The sequence below is a fragment of the Corticium candelabrum genome, chromosome 22 (genome assembly GCF_963422355.1).
Source record: "Corticium candelabrum chromosome 22, ooCorCand1.1, whole genome shotgun sequence".
Classification (NCBI taxonomy): domain Eukaryota; kingdom Metazoa; phylum Porifera; class Homoscleromorpha; order Homosclerophorida; family Plakinidae; genus Corticium; species Corticium candelabrum.
In genome coordinates, this window is record NC_085106.1 from 5452551 (window position 1) to 5477268 (window position 24718).

The 24718-nt window shown below is 41.5% G+C and overlaps 1 protein-coding gene across 3 annotated transcripts; it reads left to right on the top strand.

Annotated features, from left to right (window-relative positions):
- Positions 1 to 313: 313 nt before the first annotated feature.
- Positions 314 to 23944, top strand: LOC134197496 (F-box only protein 16-like). 3 transcript variants are annotated; one of them, XM_062666829.1, is made up of 9 exons: positions 314 to 403; positions 493 to 528; positions 2742 to 2948; positions 3025 to 3240; positions 7509 to 7615; positions 13986 to 14155; positions 23275 to 23332; positions 23406 to 23589; positions 23657 to 23944. In XM_062666829.1, coding segments are annotated over exons 1-6 (654 nt in total). In that variant the 5' UTR covers positions 314 to 316; the 3' UTR covers positions 13987 to 14155; positions 23275 to 23332; positions 23406 to 23589; positions 23657 to 23944. The 3 variants fall into 3 exon arrangements, 2 of the variants coding, with proteins under 2 accessions (XP_062522813.1, XP_062522814.1); XM_062666830.1 differs by lacking the exons at positions 23275 to 23332; positions 23406 to 23589; positions 23657 to 23944 and adding an exon at positions 17579 to 18805 and having other exon boundaries at positions 315 to 403; XR_009972657.1 differs by lacking the exons at positions 314 to 403; positions 493 to 528; positions 2742 to 2948; positions 3025 to 3240; positions 7509 to 7615 and having other exon boundaries at positions 13637 to 14155.
- The last annotated feature ends 774 nt before the right edge of the window (positions 23945 to 24718 follow it).

The following is a 24718-nucleotide window of genomic DNA, read 5'->3' on the forward strand; positions in this document are numbered from 1 at the left end:
CTTAAAAGTTGATTTTAGCACTGGACGTCGAGATTCTATGCTCAAAATCTTTACAGAGTGTCTAAATTTGCTCGAAAAATGACGATCTAGCGTGTTTCGGGTAACTAGAGGGCGTGATTTCACTCAACTCTGACGACTACACCACGGCTATGAACGAAACACGACGAAGCTGCCCATACGATTGTTTGGAAGATGAGATTTTAGGCTACTGCAACAAATAGATTCGGTTTGTGTCTGTGCTTTGGTATCTCTACACGAGACTGAGTCTACACGGCATCCGAAACTAGATACGGGACTCTAAATGGTTTGACAAAAAATGTCCTCTGCTAGTTCTGCTGATTCTCCAAGTCGCTGTGCGAAGAGCGCTTGGACACCTATGAATCACGCTCCTACGAATGAAAAGGTGAGAAACGTGATTTTTGAGTTGTTCTAGCCTATTTGATTCTAATGCCTCTAACTCGCGTGGCCGAACGCGCGTGACATCATAATTAGGTCTACCAAGAGAGAAAAACACTTGTCTGTCGTTGGGTAAGATGAAAAGACTTCAATTGAGATTGTAATTGTGTGTGTGTGTGTGTGTGTGTGTGTGTGTGTGTGTGTGTGTGCGCGTGCGTGTGTGTCTGTGTCTGTGTCTGTGTCTGTGTCTGTGTCTGTCTGTGTCTGTCTGTGTCTGTCTGTGTCTGTCTGTCTGTCTGTCTGTCTGTCTGTCTGTCTGTCTGTCTGTGTGTGTGTGTGTGTGTGTGTGTGTGTGTGTGTGTGTGTGTGTGTGTGTGTGTGTGCTGTTGTTGTTGAGCAGAATGTTGAGTCCTTCTCAGAAAGCAAGAGAAGAAGCACCATTGATGCATTAAAAGTATCTTGGGCATTTTCAACAGGCAACGGTGGTCTGAGCACATCACAATTGCATAAGTGCACAAGGAGTAGCCTCGCAAGCCAGGCTCTTCCGCTCAGTTGCTAAGCTAAACGCACGTGAATCACACCAGGAGGAGGAGGAGCTTTTGCCAGAATTGCTCCAGCGCGAGAAGAGCCTGGTTGCTTTTGAGAACATTGCAGTGATGTAGCTTGGATAAGGCTACTTCAATTAGCTAAGCATGCAGGTATGAAAGTTGAGTAACATGCGACATTGCTTCATGCACTTGCTTGTTTTACACGAAAAACGTAGTTGACATCACGGTTTGCTTCTAATACGTATATAGCTCAGCCATGTAATATTTCACTGTTTCACGACTCCTTTTCAGCATTCAGTTTCACCAACAGTACACTGCCGAATCTAGGACTACTAATCTAGATCTGCAGCGCGGTAGTTTGAGAAATGAACTCATTTATTGTAAGTGGTTAGTGTATATATGTAGCACTCAGTGTCCGTGCAGTGAAACAAGTCGTACATAGTACACAACACATGCAACTATGTGTCAACTCTACACTTCCTGAACATGGTACTGTAGGTCCACTGCACTGCTGTTTTTCCATACCTAGATGTTTCCAGTTCATTGTGAGGAGACCCAATATTGTACAAAAGAGCTGCTTGCTGAGTCGAAAGTACCGTCAGATAGACTGCGTTAGCAATACACGCCAATCTGATCATGACGTGGACTCTGTTCCCGTCTGGAGAGGTCAACAAGCTGTATGCCACTGCTTTGATGAACCACTGATTGAAACAGGGCCGGCAGTTGTCACACCATTTCCCCCACAGACGGTAGATGTCAGAGTAGACACGCAAAAGTGGTGAACACTGCTACGTTTCAGTTCGCACAAACCTGCAGATGAATTCAGTAGAAAGAAACGTTGCTGGAGAGAGTGTAGGTTTAGCGGACCAGTTCCATGTAGGCCATTCCTGAGCTCATTATTGACCAGCACTTCGTCCATCAACAGCTTCACTGGCTTTCGTGTTCAAGTGCTATCTGCAGCCTCTGCGCTTCATGTATCAAACGCAATTACATTAATGAGCTTCTTAAGAAATCGAATTAGCCTTATCCAAGCTATGAAACCGAATCCGGGGTCCCACGTCACTATGACGAAGCTCCTCCTTCTCTTGTGATTCACATGCGTTTAGCTCAGCGACTGCACAGAGGAGGCGGGGAGATGAGAAGACTCTGACTGCATCTGAGAAAGTGAAGAAGAAAAGGTTGGAATGGTTGGGACATCTAGCTACTGCTACAGACCATAGAATACCGAAATCAACCCAAAAGAGACTTTAGAGACATTGAGGTATCAGAGGAGGAATGGTATGTTGAGGCTGTGAGGTCGAGAGTGGGGTGGAGTGCATTGTGTTATGATGGTTTAGAACGTTGGAGAGAGAGAATGGGGTATGTGCTCCAGGTATGTGCTTCTGTGGCAGTCAGAGATGTGATGTGTGAGGTGTGCTCCAGGACCATTAGAAGACAGTGATAAGATTAGACACAAATGTGTGGAATAGAGAAAGAAACCTATAAGGGAACAGCAAGGTGCAATCCAGTGTTCACACTATTTTCACCACCGGACTTGTTGCCTTGTGGAGGCAAGCATGACCATGTGTGTGTGTGTGTGTGTGTGTGTGTGTGTGTGTGTGTGTGTGTGTGTGTGTGTGTGTGTGTGTGTGTGTGTGTGCATGCGTGTGTGTGTGTGCACGTGCCTTAATTATATAAGTATATATTAATAATAATAATTTGAGCTTTATATATTAGATTTATCCCTTTGCACATTACACTATGTAAGAGCTAGCTGATGTTTTTGTACTGTTTTCTATTTGTTGCTGGATATTGTAGTTTGACATGTGGACTGGTGCTCAGAGAAAGCAGTTTTTGAGCCAACTGCTCAAGCGATGCAAGCAGCCACAACTACAACATGTTCAAAACATAGTCATGTCAATTGCACCTGTAGAAGCTAATGACTTTACTCGTGTTCTACCTCGTTGCATTTCTCTTTATATTTTTTGTCATCTGGACCCAAGGAGTCTTTGCAGAGCAGCAAAGGTAAACACTACTCAGTAGTAGTGGTCCCTCATACTTTGTAGCATTGATTATTATATTCTGTTGTCATTTTTGTGAGGTGTGTTGGTATTGGAAATATTTGACTGAGGAGGACTGCATTTGGGCCCCAAAATGTCTTCGTCTTGGATGGCTGTTACCTTCTATTCCAAGCAGGCTGGAAAGAGGAGCTTGGAAGGAACACTATCTTATGTGTGTCCAGGCCATCAGTCAAACCAATGTTCTTGATCAAATAGAAACTGATTTAGACTCAACTAAGCTCATGAATGGATCTAAGGTATGTTTTATTGACTGTGAATGACAGCTGCATGCACAGCATCCTGAACATGCATTGCGATGTGACAAATTTTACACATTTGTGTAGCTTTATAATACAGCGATGTTTGTCAGTGAACTTCCTGCTTTCCTACTTGCATAAATATTTGGTACTGTAAGGCTACTTAAAGGGGAACTCTAACAGAAATACAAACTGATCTCAAAATATAGGCTTTATCATGAAACTTTGTGCTGCGCTATTTTCAGGCCAGCCATCGCTTTGGTAGTGGAGAAAATGTGTGTTATGTACGGAGCATGTGCCAGGTTGGTGCTAAGCTCCGCCTACACCAAATGAATTGCCTGCGTAGCTCAGTTATCTTGCCAGTAAACTACATGTAAACTAAACAGGAATGGTAACTATAAAGGGATCTTGTGTTTTAATTAAGGCCTTAAAAGACTTCTTTATAATGAAAGTAGGATGCTAGAGGCCGTTTTCTCCCAGCAGACTTGATCCTCTTCTCTCATAGCAGATGAGGGTAGCGCAATAAAAAAACTCAGCAGTAATTAGTGTCAGCCTTTGCTCTATTGATCTCCGAGGAGAAACACGCACAAGGTTTACGTATATTATGTTGTTGTTGTTGTTGTTGTTGTTGTTGTTGTTGTTGTTGTGTGTGTGTGTGTGTGTGTGTGCAAGGAAGTGTAGATGTTCTCTTTGAGAAACTTGCGTATGTAGATACGCCCCTTCTCGTTGTTCTCTAGTCCTATGTCCACGTCAATTTAGGTAGCAGTCCAATGTGCTCAGCTTTGGCGATCAACATGGCTTCTAGATGCCTCATGAGCTGCGATAGAGGATTGAAAATCCGGGAATGACGAAGGAGCAGTCTATTGACATGGTCACAAGTCTACACACTGTGCTAGTCTTGTGTAGCCAGACCATTTCTAAATATTTAGAAACGGTCTGGCTACAGGAGACTAACACTGTGCAAGGTTTAAACAACTCGTGTACTACAGTACTACTAGTAGCTACACCGTCCACATCATTGCGCTCGGGTAAAAGTCTAAGACTTAATCAAAGCCATTCTGTACCTGTAACACTTTGCCCAGCCACTGTTTGAAAGGAATGTGTCTGCTTACTCAGATCTCTCCAAGAGAACCTCATATTTGAACCCTATGAGTGTTTCTCTTCGTAGATTAATAGAACGAAGGCTAACACTAATTACATTTGAGTTTTATTGCACTAGCCTCATCTTCCGTGAGAGGAAAGGGTCAAGACTGCCGGGAGAAAAAGGCATATAGCATCCTACTTTCGTTGCAAAGAGCTCTTCTAAGGTCTTAAAACATAGGATCCCTCTATAGTTACCATTCCCATTTAGTTTGCATGTAGTTTACTGTAAGATAACTGAGCTACATTTGGTGTAGGTGGAGCTTAGCGCCAATGGTGTACAGTCTGGAGCATGCTTGGTACCTAACCCGCATTTTCAAAGCGGAGGCTGGCCCGAAAGTAGCACAGCACGAAGTTTCACGATAAAGACTACATTACAGTGAATTGCAGTTATTTGCGAGACCATGGTGTTGCCCAGAAGACCAGCTGGCTTGATGTTTGCATGAAATGTCTGTCCGTTTGACTGATCCTAGCAGCTAAGCTGACATTACAAGATATGTCAAAGTCAGCATTCATTCTGTTCGTCTTGTTGTGGGCAGAACTATGGAAGGCCTGTGCAGATGCCAGGCATAGTTGCTCAAAACAGAAATAAAATGGGAACTATTAATTTGTATGGTTATCCATTGTATTTGTTTACTGTGCTAAACTTCTGTGTACCGGACAATGGGAGATTATGTTGTATGTACGTGTTATGTTATAGGCAAACATTACTTTTTGTGATCTGTTTTGCTCTAATCTAAGGCTCTGTCTGTTTTTGTCAACATTTTAGAAAAACAATAATCTTTTTGTTTTACCTAGACTCTTTACCCCTACTGTGAAAATAGAACAATTGATGTCCACACCTTTGCTCTTGTATGATGCCATTTATGATTGAATTAATTAAAATGTGCTTTCAGCTAGGTTTTATGTACTAGGGGGTCTGAGTAGCAATTGCCTAGAATAGACAAGTACATGCACATTTACCAGCATATGTCACTTTTGATATTAAAGGGTAACTGCAATGGAAAAATCAAAAATTCTATGTTGAAATTGATAGTTCTAGTTGCATACATGACAGGAAAAATAGTTTTAGATTTTTAAGTTTAGTCTTTGCTGAGATATAGCAGGTCAAAGTTGCTTCCGGTTCTTCAAGTTCTGGTAACGCGTTATAACAGGTGTGGTGTAGTATACACATCACAGAGGGGAGACTCCATGCTAGCGTGTGTTGTAAGCAAAGGAATCTGTGGCAAAGAATGGTTTCGTGTTGCGTGGCTGCAGGATGCACCAATTTGTACAAGTCATACGCAAGTGTGTTTTGATTTCCAAAGATCCCCAAGCTAAGAAAAGAGCGGGAATCACAAATAAGGAGGACAATTACAGAGACGTTTTGTCGTCTGGGTGACTACTGAGTACAGCACGTCCTACTGAGTAAACAGGAGTGTGTAGTAGCCACTTTTAGCCTGATTGCTTTGAGATATGTACAGCCAAATTTATTCAAGAACTTGGCCTGGGTTGTAGAAGAGCGAAATTGAGGCCACCATTTCCAACTACCTGCCTCCACACTTCAAGATCGTAGCTCTCTGGAACCTTTGCGAAAGAAAAGGAGAGCCGTATTTGAGAAGTGGGAGGGTAAGGAAGACTCTCATGCAGGACTAAAAGCACTGCAAATGGCTAGGAGAGGTCAGACTCTTGATGACTATCTAGAGACTCGTGTCTCTAGGTGCTTGATCATCGTGTGTAGAGAATGCAGTCGTATGCATTACAGTATACTGTACAGTGAAGTCAAACCTTGTGTCAACGTGAATTTAACGTATGAACTTCAACTTATTTCGTTCTCTTTCTCACAGCAGTAGAGTTTTGCATGAACTCACCAGTACACTGTGCCACTATTGTTGCTAGTATTCGACATTATTATTGTGTCATTATTTGAGACAACCTCAAGTACGTTTTGACAGCCTGCACTCCACACGAGTACGTACCCATCATCTCACAATGACCGCAGCTGCACCTGTGATGGTTGGTTACTTACCTGGATGTGCATCGATTACGTTTGCTACTCCTACTTCTACATGCAGGCTATCGGGTAGCCTGTTCTCTTCCTCGTCCGCTTTCAAGGCAGCAGGCGATCTCAAAGCTTTAGAGACACTGTCGCTAAACTCAAACCTGTGTGGTCTAGTCCACTAGAATGGCTCCCAGCAGATCTTCATCTTGCGATTCATGTGATGATGGAACGTTATCATCACATAGAAACCTCTAGAGGGCTCTTCAGAAGAATAACTGTTGTTGCCGTCGCCTCTACCTTAGCAGCGTTGCCTTGGAATTGAAGATGTAGTCATTTTTACAGGCCGCTGACTACACAGATGCACATGTGTCTCCCCTCTGTGACGTTTACACTACACCACGCCCATTATAACGCGTTACCGGAACTTGAAGAACCAGAAGCAACTTTGACCTGCTACATCTCAGCGAAGACTTAACTTAAAAATCGAAAACTGTTTTTCCTGCCTGTTCTAGAACTATCAATTTCCAACGTAAACGAATTTTGATTTTTGCGCTGCAGTTACCCTTATATAGTAATAGCCCAAAGACAACTTTTAAGTTTTAAATATGCAATGTTGAAACTGCACGTTGAACCACAATCTACCGGCTCAAATTGTAGTTAAGATTAATAGTAAAAATAACTTGCTGTTTAAAATAGATAATGCACGCATCTTCATACTTCTGGTGAATGCAAACTTTATAAGAAGCCGTGAATAATCATTATTAATGTGTTAATTTTTAATCTTTAGGCAGATTAGCGTTTTGTGCTGTTTTAGCTTATGACTACTGTGAAATTGTGTAAAATTGAAATGATGTCAATGATTGAGTGTTTCTTCAACCGGTCATTGTACACTCTTGTTCTGTCAGGTAGTACTTGCAAAGCACCTGTCAGCTTTGTTCATATTGCCAATTTCACTTTTGGTTTAGAGTGCAAGACCACCATTTACCACCTACCTCCAAATAGAAATTTTTTGTGAAATGTCGACAGTTAAAAGATGGCTCCTAATTCATTTTTGTGTCTATAAGACATTGATGGTTTAATTTACCTTTGTATATGTAGGATGAAACTGCCAATGTGTTACTTTAGGTCTGATTTGTTTTGTCTATAGGGGTACAGGGTTCTAACGAGGTTTCTGGCAAAGTGTGGGGTAGGGTGTGGCTTTCTAAAAGGGGTGTGGTTTTGCCGTGGTTATGGTTTTTTGAAAACGCAGCTCTGGTGAGATTTTTTGTGACTTCCTTTGCTTATTAATTAATAAACCTAGTCTGAATAACTTGGCTGTTTTTAAGATGATCTTTGTGGAAAGAACTGTTTCATATCAATGTTTTGTAAGGGACAAGTATGTTTATATAGAATTGCCACATCCTTATTTAATTACGACGCTTAGTCATCATGCTTTGCAATAAGATCTGTTAGAGCACACAATATGGAAAAATATGACCTCCCAGCACAGTAAATAGCACACCTGCTGAGGCCATAATTAGCACTTTCTGTAAGTATAAAAAAAGAGTGAACAAAGAGTAGTCGGACTGGCTAGTGCAAACTCGGGTTAAGGTTAGACTTCAATTACCTCAGTCTTGTGAACGCGAGTTTAGTAAACCCAAGTTAACCCGGGTTAAGACTTGGGTTAAGCGAGGGTTAAGCTAACCCTGGCTCCAAGTAGGGCTAAACCAGGTTAAAGCGGGTTAGAGTGGAGTTAAGCAAAGACACGCCCTAATATATGCAAAAACACGCTGTAGAGTTGATCGCGCCAACAAGAATTGGCTTCTCCTTGATGTGTTCCTCTATCGGCATTACTGCTTTTCTATCTACGTGTGAACGCAAGTTGGTTGGAGTAGAGTTATCATAACTCTACTCTATTATCCTAACCCAAGTTAACCTGAGTTACCGTATTTGGCCGTAATAACTCCCTGGGCGTCTAGAAAAAGTAACAATTTTTTTCTGGGCGTATACTAGGGCATGGGCGTTATTTTGGTCCTAGGCATAGACAGTATAACCTCGGTTATCTGAACTCGGTTATTGGAACCCTCGCATATCCGAACACTTGGCTGAAAAGGAAATGACGTCACTAACCTCCTCTGCACAAGCGCAGAAACCTTGTGGGAGTCGAGCGTCGTACACGTTGTGGGAGTTATGACAGAAAAAGATGAGTGCAATCCATCAAAGAAGCGGCGTAGGCGTACAGTTCTTACCATAGACGAGAAGGTGGATATTCTCCAACTGTTTGAGGCATTGTCCCTAACAGCGATCGCCCGGAAGTATAACGTAGGTAGGTCAACGATATCTGACATCAGACGCAATAAAGAAAAGATTCTTTCGTATAAGAAAGACATGGTAGAAATGGGAATGTCCCGACCAGCAAAAGTCATGCGAGTAGCGGATGTCTCAGAATTAGACAAAGCTGTCTACGTATGGTTTCAACAGAAAAGAATGTAAGGTATGCCGATCACTGGTGCGATGCTCTGCGAGAAAGCAGTCTGGTTTAGCGAGAAAATGAATGGTGAGGACACCAAATTTACAGCCAGTTCAGGATGGCAATGGCAGTTTTGTGAGAGGCATGGAATAAGAAGCCTTTCGGTTCAAGATGAGAAACTGTCTGCTAATGATGAAGCTGCTGAAGACTTTCATTCAACTTTCCAATCATTTGTTCAAAATGAGAATCTCTCCTTACATTAAATTTTCAACTGTGATGAAACTGGACTGTTTTTTCGCTTGTTGCCAACTAGGACCCTGGCAGCATCGTTTGAAAAGTCAGCAGATGGGTACAAGAAGTCAAAAGATAGGGTGACACTCTGCTTGTGCTAATGCTTCAGGAATTATCAAACTTCCACTGCAATTCATTGGCAAAGCACAAAGACCAAGGTGCTTTAGGAACATTAGGACTGACTTGCTCCCTGTTTACTACTCAGGCCAACGGAACGCTTGGATGACATCTTTTCTTTTCAAGGAATGGTTTCACAAGAATTTTGTTCCTTATGTCAAGGAGAAACTTTCATCAGGTGGTCTGAATCCTAAGGCAGTCCTTCGTATTCACAATTGTTCAGCCCACCCTGACCCTGAGGAGTTGGTTAGTGCTGATGGAAACATTGTTGCCAAGTTCCTCCCTCCTAATGTGACATCTCTTATCCAACCAATGGATCAAGGTGTTTTAGAATCTATGAAGCATCGATATAGGAAAAAGCTGCTTCACAGACTGATCATAGCAGATGAGATGGGAACATCAATTATTGACTTTTTGAAGACAGTGGACATGAAGATGGTAATAGAGTTGGTTGCAGAAGCCTGGGATGAAATCTCATCTAGCACCTTACGAAGATCATGGGAAAAAATTATACCTCTTTTCTCTAATTCTTTTGACTCAGGTAAGCACTGTAGCACTGACACAGATGAAAGTTATTGTAATATAGCACTGTGAATTTATGTGAAGGAAATGAACCAGCAGCTGATCTGACTACAGACTGTACAGATGAGTTTATTACCGACTTTGCTGCACTTAACTTCCAACTCAGTGCAAATGAAGTTTCCGAATGGCTTCAAGCTGACTTGGGTGATCCTGGTGTCCAAATTTTTTCTGACGATGAAATTTGTGAAATGGCAAGGAATGATACTGCAGATGAAATAGAAGAAGATGATGAAGAAGCTGGAGAAGACACAGGTAGCAGCTGCCCCATTAGTCATTTGGAACACAGCTATAATGCTGGAACGGTGTCTAACTTGGCTGGAATATCAATCTGAGGCTTCTGTATACAAAACATCCATGCTTCGAGAACTAAGATCAATTGCCATTCGTAAAAGGGTAGACGCTCGAAAGCAATCAATAGTTATGGACTACTTTTCCAGTCAGACTAACCATTAGAGGATGTGTGTGCATTGAGGTAAAGCTCTTTTGTAGGGTTATGTAACTGTTAATTAATGTACAGCTGATTCTCCTTTTAACGTATTAAGCCTTCAAGCAATAGAAATTGTGACCAGTTGTATGTAAGCAATAGCTATTACAGTGTAAAGTAGTGCAACATGTTGCATTGATAAACATGTGTATCATGCAGAAAGTATGGTCTGGGACTCCCAAGGGCTGTGTGGGACTCTGAGGCTTCACTTATCTGACGTTTTTACGTATCCGAACAGCTTGTTGGTTGGCTCTGTCTAGAGGTGTTCGGATAACCGAGGTTATACTGTACATGGTCGCAAATGCTGTCGTTTGGCCAATCATCATCTAGATACTTGAAGAAAGAAATACCCAAATGCTTGCAATTATCTGTTTGCATGATCAAAGGTACTGGTATCCGTATAGCATCAGCATACATGCAGAAACTAAACACTGTATGTATGTATACACACGCAAAGCAGAGCTCGAGTGGTCGACCTGAAGCCGGTCAAAAGCATTTGGGTCGGTAATCGCAACGAAGACATGAGTCTAGCAGTTAGCACTTTCACTCAACACTGACACCACCTCATCAAACGCACAGACAGAGACGAATATTCTGCGGACCCATTTTGTTTTGTCTGCGCATGTCTATCCTGGGCTTAGACTTGGGCTTGGGCGTATAGTTGGCATGGGCATTTTTTCGGGCTGACAGTTCTGACCTGTCACACATGGGCGTATATATGGGCATGGGCGTTATTTCAATATGGGCATTATTTCAATATGGGCGTTATTTCAATATGGGCGTTATTACGGGCGAATACGGTAACCCTGTGTGTGAAAGTGCTCAGTGTGAACCAGCCACTAATTCCACCTGGAATGTTTGTTCACATGGCGTGGCGGTCAATCCTAAAGCATGGCGGGCATTTCATTTTAAGAAGTAAAGCGTGACGGCCCACCACCCCTTAGTATGCCTGGCTAGAACCCTGGCCCCTAGTATATCAGCAACAACATCTACACCTATCTAGTCTCAAACTTTTCTGTTCGTATTGGTACTACTGTAATATTGTGGCCTTAATTTCCAGGCTGACTATTTATGCAGCAGATAGATTCGGATAATTATAAATGTTTTCAGGACTGTTTTTGACATTCACCTGGGTTCATCAGAGTTTATTGACTGAAATGGACCGTTGTGAAGACTGTTTAAACTATTAATGAGACAGTTGTGATGGGTGAGCTCTGGCTTTTATGCCAACTATGAGAAGGTCACCGTTATTTTGCAGTTGGGATGGCTGCATGTGTGCACGAGAAGTTTTTGAGTTGCTTTGTTGTATATTTTGAACGCTACAGAACAATTTGTGTGGCATTAACATGAATTTGAACAAAATGATAAACAGCATTGCAAGGTTTGTTGTGTTAGCACATGCTATGGTATTCACTATTAGCACATGCTATGGTATCTATTCACTGTTGCAGTTTTTCTTTATTGTGAATTTGAGACTTGTCTCTAAGTCTATAAGATTTTTGGCCGTTAGCTAATTAGCTGTAGATGGTGGTACACTTCTTGGTGCGAGTCTTGGCGGGACCTTTCATATGTGTACTGTACTGTATTGAGCTGAGTGTTTGTACAATCGACCGACTGACTCGAAATGACGTCAAGTTTGAGCCAATCACAAAAGTTGATGGTTTGTGATGTCATAATGCAGGTGTATGTGTAATAGCTGTACTGTGTGGCTCTCCAGGTTGCTGCTTGCCATTCCCACGGGACTAATAAGACAATGTGAAAACAGGCTCTAGCTCGTAGAGATGGCTTGACGTTGGACAAAATATGTAACTAAATGTGAGAACACGTCACCCTTACTAAGAAATTTACGTTAACCCTACTCTTATCTCCATGCGTGTGTCCTCACAATATCCGAAAAACGTGCATCCACGTCCAGCTATGACTATGAAATGTACTTGTAGCTTGATTTGAAGCGGCCAAATTTACAGGTAAATTTCTGTGCTAGAGTATGTACAGTGTGAGGAATCACATCAGTCTAAACTAACACTTAAGTGGTTTGTGTTCAGCTAGTGTACAAATCAGTTTGTGTTTATCTACATCTAAACTAGAGTTTCTTCTATACAAAACTCTTTTGACCAATCACTGTGTTTTTGTGTCTGTTCTTGATCGCCTCGCTCCAACAATGTTTTTCATTATAACTAGTATAGGTAGTACTAGTAGAAACAGCCAAAGTAAAGTTGTGGGCATTATGCAGCTGCCACAGTTGTAGTTGTCTCATTTGCTATTAGTATTTTCTGAAATTTTAGTATTATAATATGTACCTGAAGTGAACTGACTTGAATTATTTGCAGTTAGCATGTCTTTGTCTCTTCTGGGTTTCTGGAATTGAGGCGTCAAAAAAGTGGTAGAGAAGAGCTAAATCATGCACATTTGCGTCAGAGGAACCAAATGTGGAATCAATCAAAAAAGAATCAGAAGAGCTTTATTTAGTACTTGTGGTAGTATGAAAGTATACAGCGAAAGTGATAGCTATTATTGTGTAGCAGAACAACTTAGAGAGTAGAATGGCTTCCTACTTGCATGCCTTACGTAACTGTTAATTACCAATGAACGGCTCAAAGGTCATATTACCTTTTTTCTGCTCTTCTGCCTTTTGGGTAGAAGAGCCAGATGTCTTGTGACTCTTCTAGCCTTTTCCAGAAGACCAAAAGAGAGAAAGAAGTGTGCTCCAGTGCTATGCTATACTTTCTAACATCACATAACAGCAACTGGAGCTGTCTTGTTGTGTAACTATCACCATTACATTATAGACCTAGAAAGCCTAATAGGTAATTACACTTGTTTGTGCATTATTACCCAAGCATTATTACCCGAGGTGCGATAGTGCTAGAGTACAGCAATGCCAGTGTAGACCAACAAACAACCAATGACGTGCGCTAGGGTTAGATTGTTATCGCTGGTATTATTTTTTATAGCATCACACTGTAAAACTGCACTTGTCAGTCTACTCTCTGTTCACTCTCACTTTATACTTGCGAAAATACACAATTAGTCTTGCGCGGAAAAGGGTCTAGCTACATGAGACTAATCACAATGATTCTTGTATTTTTCTCAATAGCGCAGCCAGTCTAGTAAACGGGACAATACGCAAGGTTAGGGATTCTGCATATCAAAGTTTTTAGTTTAAAGCATGTACTAAATTGTCACAAGAGAGTGAATGCAGCCAATTACTGTATCTAAGTGTTGCACTGAGGCATGGTGATAACAATAAAGAAGATTATGTATTGGTTGAATGTCATGGAGGGCAAATCTAACACCCGGTTCAATTGTAAACAGTGTATATCTTCTTATGTGTGTCCTGACATCTGTAATGGTTTCTGGTCAAAGTTGGGTTTTATTATGGATTCCAGAAACTGTACTCTTATTCAGGCGTGTTGAATCATATATTTAGAAGGTCTGTCACAACAGCTGTCAAGTTAATGAAGTCTCTGGTCTTCAGTCAATAGATGTTGATCAATGATTACTCCTGAATTGGTCATGGTCTGCAAGATGTTTTCAAAACAATTAGTAATTTTTATGCATAGAGTTAGCAATTTATCTTGTTGTTAAAACATCCTAGGGTTAGTCTTTTTTAACGTAGTGACTGATAATCCATTCAATTGTCATAGTTCCTCATGGTGTGCATCCATATTATGTCACTAAAGTCAGTTTGTCATCTGTAGAGTGGTGTGGCAACTGATGGTAAACCCTCTAAGGCTTTGCAACGCAAGCAATCATCAGAGGCTAGTGCAAGGCCTAGGAACAGTACACAGCGTCCTGTGTGGAGACGTCCTGATCCTAAACCATTTGATTTGGAGCGTTTCTCTAGAAAGGCTGCCAAGGCAGAGGCTAGGTGAGAGAGTGTCCTAGGTTTTATATAATTATTGTATTGTATTCTTTGCATTGCACTTACAAAACTTGCTACAGTTTCCATAGCTATCACTACGTGCAAACAATAAGATGACTTTATGACACAGAAGAACACATGCACACGCACGCATGCACGCACACACACACACACACACACACACGCACACACACACACACACACACACGCACACACACACACACACACACACACACACTTGCAGGGTTACCACACTTTTTACTGCCCAAAAAAATTCGTATGTGAATGTCACTGATGGCAACACACTCACCTGGTCTTGTTGGAACCACGCCCACTACTGCTCAGAATACAGGGAGACAAATCAGCCTTTGCCAGCTATTACCTTTGTTGTTGATTTAGTACAGTTCAGTATTCTACTATTTATCTAATCTTTATAACACAAATAACTTGCACCCATTGTTGCAATAATTTAGACATGTACTAGCTACAAGTTCAGGATGTTAAAGCATCTGGTTGTGAATGCATCCAGGTTTTGTTTTAGCACCATGAGGTCCATAAGCACAGAAACGACCACTGGAACGTCGTGAACGGGATGCTTGACCACAAAATTATGGTCTCCGAGATTCTGAAACTGTTCTGCAAGAATCAAATTAGTGGCGCATTTCTTTATTTTCCACCAACTAATCCCGTTGAGATTGTGAACCTTACTGGGTAAGGTGGTATTTCTTTATGTATACAACACTACCGTACCGGTACTGGTGGAGAATAAAGAAATGCGCCCTAGTCATAAGGAAGAAGAATACCAAGGTGTGTCAACCCTGCACACTTGTTCTGTCCTGTTGAAAAACTACCAGGGAGACAACAAGTCCAATGATGCAACAAGTCCAATGATGCAACAAGTCCATGGTGAAATAGTGTGAGTGCTAGGTCTCTGTTATACATCATTGTACTGTCAGCCTTCGTTGGAACCATCTGAAACAATCACACACACACACACACACACACACACACACACACACACACACACACACACACACACACACACACACACACACACACACACACACCATGCATCTATCCATTAATCCATCCATCCATCCATCCATGTTTTGCATTCACTTGAGTAAGTGGTACAGTTCACATTGTTACGTCATAGGACTTTATTGTCCCCAATGTAATCTTGACTCTGTTTGGATTTTGGTTGTGCAACTTCATAGGATTTCTATATAACCTTGCTGTTAAAGTTTTGGTGGTGGTGACAACAAAAGAGAATCTCTTGAGCTGCTGCTCCATGTTTCTGTCTTTGGTGACTGGCAAGACCTGCTTTGTTTTAGGTTGTAAAGGTGCAACCAGGCTGAGTACACTGTAGGTCGGTCTGATCTGATATTTGTTCCCCCTCATTTCTTTCTTCCTTTTGTCGTTTTTCATCTTTTCCATCTCCTCAACTTCCTCATTCAACTTTGTAGCTACAGCTAATATCCACTATAGACCTCCACTTAGCACAGTCTTGGGCAATGTGCATCCATTGTTTGTTAAGCTTGCAATTCTTCAAATATTTCATCACAGCATTGACCCATCTCAGCTTCTGACCATCTACAGAACGTTTACCCCCTTTAAACTTGCAAACCAGCGGTTGTCTTGGAATATGATGAGGCTCCATCCTGGCTACGTGGCCTAACCACATTCTCTTTCTAATCATTGCTTTCACAGCCTCAATACTTGCCTTAGCCCGAACATTCCTCTGCTTTTCTCTACTGATATGGCCAAGATGATTCGTAAGCAACGCATGCAGAAACTCTGCAGTCTCTTGATATGCTGAGACAGAGGTGTCAAAGCCTCACTGCCAAAAGAAGAGTTGGTATGATAGCTGCGTTGAGCATTCTTAGTTGAATGGATTGTTTGAATGATTTCTGATACCAGAGGATTTTACAAGGAGATCTGAAGGTGTTGAATGCTTTACGAATTCTTTTACTATATATATATATATATATATATATATATATATATATTCTCTGTTTAACACACACACACACACACACACACACACACACACACACACACACACACACACACACACGCATGCACGCACACACACACACACACACACACACACACACACACACACACACACACACACACACACATCTGAATTTCAGCCATACCAGAGTTCAGAATAGATCGCCAAGCTGAGCGACTATTTGGATCTTCTATAGATAAGTTTAACGATTTTAAGTCTTTCTGAACTACATTAACCCAGGGTTGCCGAGTACTGTGACCTGGACGTTTATGATTAAGAAATCTACTACGTAGAAGCTGTTTGAATTATATGAGATCTTTGTTTGCTATGGCCAGAATTTCTTTTTTGTTATTTTATGCCATTTAGACATTCCAAGAATCATCCTAATACATCTCATGTGAAATGTGTTCAGCTTTCGAATGTTTGCTTGAGTCACAAGCCGAGTCTTACAGCCATACAACAGCAAGAATTCAGAAGGCTTTCGGTTTAATGGTTCTAAAGAAATATCTATTGGAAAAGACTGGTTTTTTCCAAAAATTGAATGCTGTCCTGGCTTTAACAATTTTATTTTCAATTTCTTCACAACATCCTCCAGACTTGTTAACGACAGTACCCAGATAATAAAACTCATTAACATTCTGCAAGTGATGGCCATCCATGGAGATGTGAGCGTGCTTTAGTTTTTCAACATTGATAGTCATACCCCACTTGATACAAGCTTTATGCAAAGCATATAGAGATTGTCGTAGACAACCAGGAGATCTTGAATAACAGTAAATCATCTGCATACATTCCTTCTGCAATCTTAGTATGGCCTTTTGCATGAGATCGATAATTCGTGTATAGATCGCTTTTAGTTTTGTATTCAATCTCAATACCACGCCTATCAACCGAGGAGAGAACTTCATGGATTATCTTGTCCATGTAGGTGTTAAATATAACTGGAGATAAGCAGCAACCTTACCTGACAGCTGTAGTTACTCTAAATATATCCAACATTCCACGTTTAGTCCTCACAATGCATCCTGTATCAATTATATATGTCAATAATCAGCCTGCAGACTTCTTCATCAACACCGTATTCTTTCAACAGTAAAAAAGAGGGCATGTCTAGGTACTGAATCAAGCGCTTTAGATAGGTCAACAAATCAAATAGGTACACTTTGAATCATGTTCTATGACCTTCTCAATGACCTGCTTCACTACCCAAATTTTGTCAATAGTACCTCTTCCAGGGCGAAGCCACGCTGTTGTTCCAAAAGACGAGGCTCTTTTACTTTTTTGACACAAATTGATAATGGACAAATGTTAAGCCCTCCACGCCGTTCGACATCGACCATAGGGTCAGTTACGGAGATAGCTGTGTGTGCATGTGCGTGTCCATGTGCACATTTGTTAGATTTTGTCTCTAGAGTAAAACGTCCATGGACCTACCCTACAGTGAGATTGTGAGATGGGGCTACTCCACGTGCCAAATAATGGACGATTGGCGAAAGTTAAGTTACGTTTTCTTCGCTCAGATAGCTACTATCTAGGTGCTAGCGTAATTCCTACCACCTATAGGGTGGGTGAGGGCTAATGATTATTTAGTTTTGCTGTACGGCTATCATTCTTCGTGTTATTTGGTTCCGCATTTGGATGAATTGTTATTTGGAGTTGTTACTTGTCGAACTAATTGTTTGAATGAAGAACAAACATCAATTTATATATATATGAAGATATGCTCTCCACTTGCAAGCAATAAACATATAACTTGATTACTGCAATAACTTTACAATTTTTGGAATTATACCACCCGCAAACGCTAATTTTTCTTCTTTAGCTACTATACTTATAAAGTGCAAAGCGCTTACTGGGTGCCGTCTTTTGAAACGATAACAACTATATATGCGTATATTGACTCTGATGTCTCACTAACAAAGTCTCTTAGCCTGTGGTTTGTATACAGACATTCACGTTTGCTGCACCTGTTCTGTGCAGCGACAGCAACACTTTTGAAGTGACGACATTTAACGGGCATGTCGAATAGCAGCGACTTTAGATGTGACTTGGTCAGGTTTATCAGGTTTATCTATAAAGTATTTATTTTCTAAAGTATCTGTCTGTCTGTCTGTCTGTCTGTCTGTCTGTCTGTCAAAATTCATATATTTTCATAAATGAATGCTATTACAACTAAAACTATTTAGAATGTTCAAGAGACCCAATAGGGTCAATACACATCACAAACTGTCTGTCTGTCTGTCTGTCTGTCTGTCTGTCTGTCTGTCTGTCTGTCTGTCTGTCTATATGTATGTCCGCATGTATGTATGTATGTATGTATGTATGTATGTATGCATGTTTAATTAAACGGGTTTATCAGAAGTTTATCAAAATTGTCATGGCCAACATTATCCACGAACCATGCGGACCCCTCAACAAAAATTCGCCTTGCGTGATTGACAACTACTGCTCCAAGCATTTTTCAAAGAATTTCTGCCGTGAAACTCAATGCTTCAATGACTGATATCCACTTTATCGTCGTCCATGGGTGTCTTTGCTTAGCTAACTGAATTTTATAATGCCCCAAGAGTCTAGATGCTGGAATTGTGTTAATTAACTTAATTAATTAGCTCCGGCGAAGAACAGGCTACATGGCTTGTACACACACACACACACACACACACACACACACACACACACACACACACACACACACACACACACACACACACACACACACACACACACACACACACACACTCCACACACTCCAGACTTGGACAAAATTATAGGGACACCTGGCATTTTTGTGTCTAGTCTAACTTCGGCACTGAATTTTTCTCTAGCGAAACCAAATGTTTTTTGAATTTCGTTTTTAATGGATTGCACCATTGTTAGTACGTAGCATAGCGTGAGTTCAAGATTGCAGCTGTACTGACTACCTACTGCGCATCTAGTTTGCTGTGAAGAAGGAAGACAGCCATTTCTACTTTTCTTGTCTTTGTACACGTTCATCGCTCTTGGACGCTCATTCTTGGCACACAATCTAAAAATGCTCTGTAGTAGAGAGTGAAAGCAATTTTGTGGGTCCTCTTATCAACATTATGAAAAAGGTGAATCATCTGTTTTTGCGCATGGATTTCGTGCATGTCATCACAATTTGTATTTTTTGCCATTTTAAGCAATAAACAAAATTCAACGTATTCAAAAAATCATGTGATACTAATTAATTACAAAACAATCCTGCTAAGACAAAAACTATAAAAGTTACAGCAACAAAGAACACTGACATGCCACTTCTGATCCATGTTTTACGTAGCAAAATCTCAAACCGCTACCACCAAAATGTCAGCTGGACTAAAACCGCTGCCCTTGAGACCGCCAAACTTAGGCGATACATTAGCCTGAACGTTCAGCTGCTCGCAGTTGCAGAGTCTTGTTCCGTGCGATATTTGACGAGTTGCAGTGATGCCTCGAGGCAAACAGTTGAGTCCAAAAACGCGAGGGAAAATTGACGCCCTTCACTCAGTTGGCCACTCAGTGCGTCAGATTGCAGCCTTTGTCTGCTGCTCTAGGAATTCGGTTCATCAGTACCTGCAACGGCTTTCCCATGGCAGCAGCGATTATGAAAAACGACCTGGACGTGGGAAGGCAACGACAATCCAGGAAGATCATTGACTGAAGAGAATGGCACTGCAGAACTGCAGAGCACCATCACAACTGCTCTCGTAGCAGCTGGCTGATGAAATTGGCAAGCAGGTGTCAAGTAGAACAGTCCGTCGTCGTTTCAGTGAGACAGGAATCAACGCTTGGAGGCCTAGAAAAAAACCCACTGCTAACAGAAAACCATTGGCGTTTGCGACTGGGATGGTCAACCACTCACACACAATGGACTTTGGATGACTGGAAATCTGTTTTTTTACAGATGAGTCAAAAGTCAGCATAGGAAATGATGGTGCTCTGTACGTTTGGCGTCGCAAAGGTGAGGAATTTCTCCCTGAATGTTGTGACCGTACGGTCCAGCACGTGGCTAGTGTGATGGTTGTTGGGATGGATGTGTTGGCATGGTTTGGGGTCTCTGGTGAAACTGGAAGGTCGTTTGGACAGCACGGCGTACCAACAGGTTCTGGAAGAGCACATGCTTACAGACACAGCGGCACTGATAGGAGAAGACTTTGTCTTCCAGCAGGACAATGTGCCAGTCTGCACGTCTCGATCAACAAGACAATGGCTACGCCAGCATGACGTCACACAGTTGGACTGGCCGCCAAAATCGCCTGATGCGAATCCAATCAAGAAGTTGTGGCATGAAATCAAAACTGCTGCCAACCATTGCCAACCGAGAACTGCAGCTGAGCTCTGAAATGCTTTACAAGAGGCGTGACAGCAGATTCCAGCCTCGTGTATCCGGAACTTGGCAGAAAGTGTTCCACGACGTCTGGACGCAATCAGGAGGGCGAGAGGCGGGAACACTCGGTACTGAGGAACTGGTGAAGGGCTTCAATTCTGCTTCACGTTATTAAAACCGGCTTTTTTAAAAGCCACTAAACAAAATCAGAGAGAGTCTAACTTACAACGCTTACGCAGTCATGACGTCATACACTTTTAGCTCTCGTTTTCCACAATGCGAAACATAAAGAAAACTATTTAGGGTCTACAGTATTCTCAAGAAACCTAACAATCAAAGCGGAACTACTAAGTTGTTAGGAATATTGATAGTTGGTAAATTGTGACCTACTTATTGTGTTACTACATACCCATAGCGGGGTGTCCCTATAATTTTGTCCAAGTCTGTATACATACATATATATATATATATATACATATATATATATATATATATATATATATATATATATATATATATATATATATGTAAATACTAAAATTGATGGTGTTTGTATATATTTATAAGTTTGATAGCCGACTAGATCGGATCACGCACGTGGCTAAAATTTGGGTACAGGCGTAACTTGGCATGGGTAACAACATGGGCAAGGTGGCGTTGGCTTCCAGCTTCAGTCAGGTCCCCTTTTGGAGGTGCAACGTGAGAATGACACAGTGCTGTAGAACTACCTTTATATGGTGTTTGTCATTCAGGAAGGAGACTGAATGCCCCTGGTAGACTCAATTTGAAGGAAAATGCATTAATTGGGCTTTATCTCATAGCGTATAGTTTTGTTTTCTCCTAAGTCATTCATTGTTGTCCACATGCCTTTGTTACATCATAATGCTTTCTAAATGCATACAACAATAATAACAACTAATAATCTAATCTGCCCGTGCGGTGAACGGGCCAGTGAGCTAGTATATACTACTAAAATTGACAGTGTTTGTTTGTATATATGTATAAGTTTGATAGCCAGGTAGACCGGATCACCCACGAGGCTAAACATGGGGTACAGGCATAACTCGGGATGAGTAAGACATAGGCAGGGTGGTGTCGACCTCCAACTTCAGTCAGGTCTCTTTTTGGGGTGCAACGTAGAACGAGATAGTGCTGTTTGTCATTCAGGAAGGAGACTGCATGCTTCTGATAGATAGACTCAAATTGAAGGAAGTTCTGTTACGTGACCTCAATCTCATAGGGTAGTTTTGTTTCTTTATCTATGTGTGCATTGCTCACTTTAAATTTCAATATAGTCATTGTTTTTTTCACTTGCCATTGTTACATCACAATGCTATCTAGCTGTCCCATCAGACTGGGTTATCTGAGCAAGCTGTAAACATAAAGCTTCGTGTAGAGCAGAGAGATAGAGTTTCCGAAAAGAAAAATGTTGTTCAGTGGGTACGAAACGTGCTTGAGTGTATTTTAAAATATTCCAGGAGGACCCGCCTCCACTCACGCACTAACTTTGAATTCTCTGGAACAGCGCAATTCGGATCTCCACCAAATTTAGACTGCCTATTTCTGACCCTGAACGGTACACATGCACAGAGCATGTCATTTATCGCCGGCTACATCTAACAAGCAAATCCGCTGCTACACCGGTGGCGACGTAGTAAAAGACAAGATATTTTGAGTAGGATATCCAGGTATTTAATACCTTTGGTTTGCCCAAGTACAGTGTATGCATTTGGCATTTGATACACCTGTTCCCTGCAACGGCAGCAACGTCTTCGAAGTGTTACGACGTCTAATACAAACAATAGGACTGTTTAAAAGGTTCCGAAAAGACTCAATCACTGAAGAGACGTGTCAATGCACTTGCACCGAATCCAACTTACACGTTGCTTGCACAGAGTGCTACACTGAGAGTGTGAAAACTTAAAAATGGAGTGCAAACAGTGTGCTAAAATCATGCCTGCGTGGCAATTAATTATTAGGCTGTAATGTTAAAGGGTGAGCATAAGAAACTGCACTTGACTTTCAAGTTTCTGCTGCCCAGATCGATGTATGTCTCTGGACAGGAATAATCTAACCTGTCCGTGCTGAGAACGGGTCAGTGAGCTAGTATATACATGTGTGTGTGTGTGTGTGTGTGTGTGTGTGCGTGTGTGTGTGTGTGTGTGTGTGTGTGTGTGTGCATGTGCATGTGTGTGTGCGTGTGTGTGTTTGTGTGTGTGTGTGTGTGTGTGTGTGTGTGTGTGTGTGTGTGCACGTGCGTGCGTGTGCACACCTGCGGGCATGCGTGCATGCGTGCATTCGTGCATGCTTGCATGTGTGCATGTGTGCGTGCGTGTGTGTGGTGTGGTGTGTGTGTATAATGTTGTCATGCAATGTTCACGGCATCTGTTCAGTCTTCACTGTGTGAATCACATATGACATCCATAGCTCAGAACAGGGAAAGTTGTTTCTCAAACACCATCTACTTTTCCTAATGTACTTTCTATGTACTGAACCTAACTTTTCCTGTTGTTGCATTTGCTGCAGCATAAAACTGCCTCACTCAAGATTTCAAGATTCAACTAGAGATGTATCTTTGCCATCAAATCTTGCCAAAATCCCTAGATAGTTTAATTTCTTGATTCATGTAGTATGACTACAGAGTCACTTTCCATACATCTTTTTGTACATCTAAACACTGTTTCTGCACTTTTCTTGCAAGATTTGCAGCAAATTTTCATTAGCAAAATAACCACAGACATCTATGTAGGACTGAAGCTGCTTATTGTTCTCTTGTTCTAGTCCAACTCCAAAAAGTAAAAAAAGTGATTGCAGCACATCTATCAAGAAAAGAAGCAAGGTTGATGATATTATGATGGTCACAAGTTGTGGTGTGAAGCCTACTTATTAACTGTGTTTTGTTATTTTCATAGGATGCAGCACATACAAATGGAAATTCCTCTGTAGTCTTGGTAGCTGGGGACGAGGTTGGCTCTGCTACTCAACAAGCTCGTGCTTTTGCTAGTGGGATGTTAAAAAGACTAGCAAGCACACCTCGCCCAAGCTCAGTCACTGTTAGCAGGAGACAGGTCGAAAGATCACCAAGGGATCCACCAAGTAGGTTGCATTATATAATAGTATAATTAACCATCAACATTTCTACATAGGATACAAATTTTTTCAGCTTCTCCTTTTTTTCTCAGTCAACCATGGCAAAGTCGTAATGATCAATTGTACTCAGATTCTGATGAAGGCGAAAGAGATCTAGGACATAACTTCTGAGAGAGTGAACAATGAACTCATACTTTCTAATTAACTGAAGTTGATTTATGGTGCTAAAAGCTTAAAATTGTTACAGTACTTTAGACGACAGAGGTTACTGTTACTGAAGTAGTAATGTGTTTACAGTTTATTTTGAGTTTGAAATGTAGATCAAATTGATTATGAAGTGTAACAGGTATATTTCATTGCTCTTGAATCAGTGGCAATCGTTGATAGCTGCTTGTGCAGTATGAGCACACTGGTTCTTCTGGAGGCCTAAAAATGTATTCATGCTCACATTAGATAGTGTGTGGAGCTGCAAAATTGCAAGCAGATAGACATCATGAGTTCTAGTAGTCTAGCTGTCATTGCAGCAGCTGATATAATTGCTGAGCGGGTTGCACGAGAGACAGGGTGTGATCCTATCATCTAGACCTACGTATCACAGACAGGCAGTCTAGGAAGGCTTACGATTTGTGCAAGTGACCAAATGGCGACGAAAAAGCCTCATGAAGTTCCGTCGCCCTATCATTTTGTGTTGTAGCTAGGGATTGTGTATACTCGCAACCAAATGCAAGAAACACCTTCAGAAGCTGACTGGCCATGGTAACCTCTAGCTACAGTCAACTATTCACGTCCCGTACTACTGTGTGCAGTATGATCTATCCTTACTACAAGACTAGTGGGAGAGAGTCTGGGACGAGTCTAACTTAGTTTGTCAATGTTTGCCGATATCAATTTATATGTCAACAAATATACCATACCACTGTCGCTAGAAACTGCATGAGTGCATACTTAGTTAGCTTTCGTTTCAGTACGGTCAGAGAACTCCGTTGCGACGTGTTACTCACTAGCGCGAGGCGTATACGGATACCGTACAACTAGTTCGACTTTTGAATTAGATATCAAACCCAGAACACACCAGCACACGTATGCCTCAGACTATGGGGCTCTAGTATGGCTCATGATCAGGTTATTCATTGCC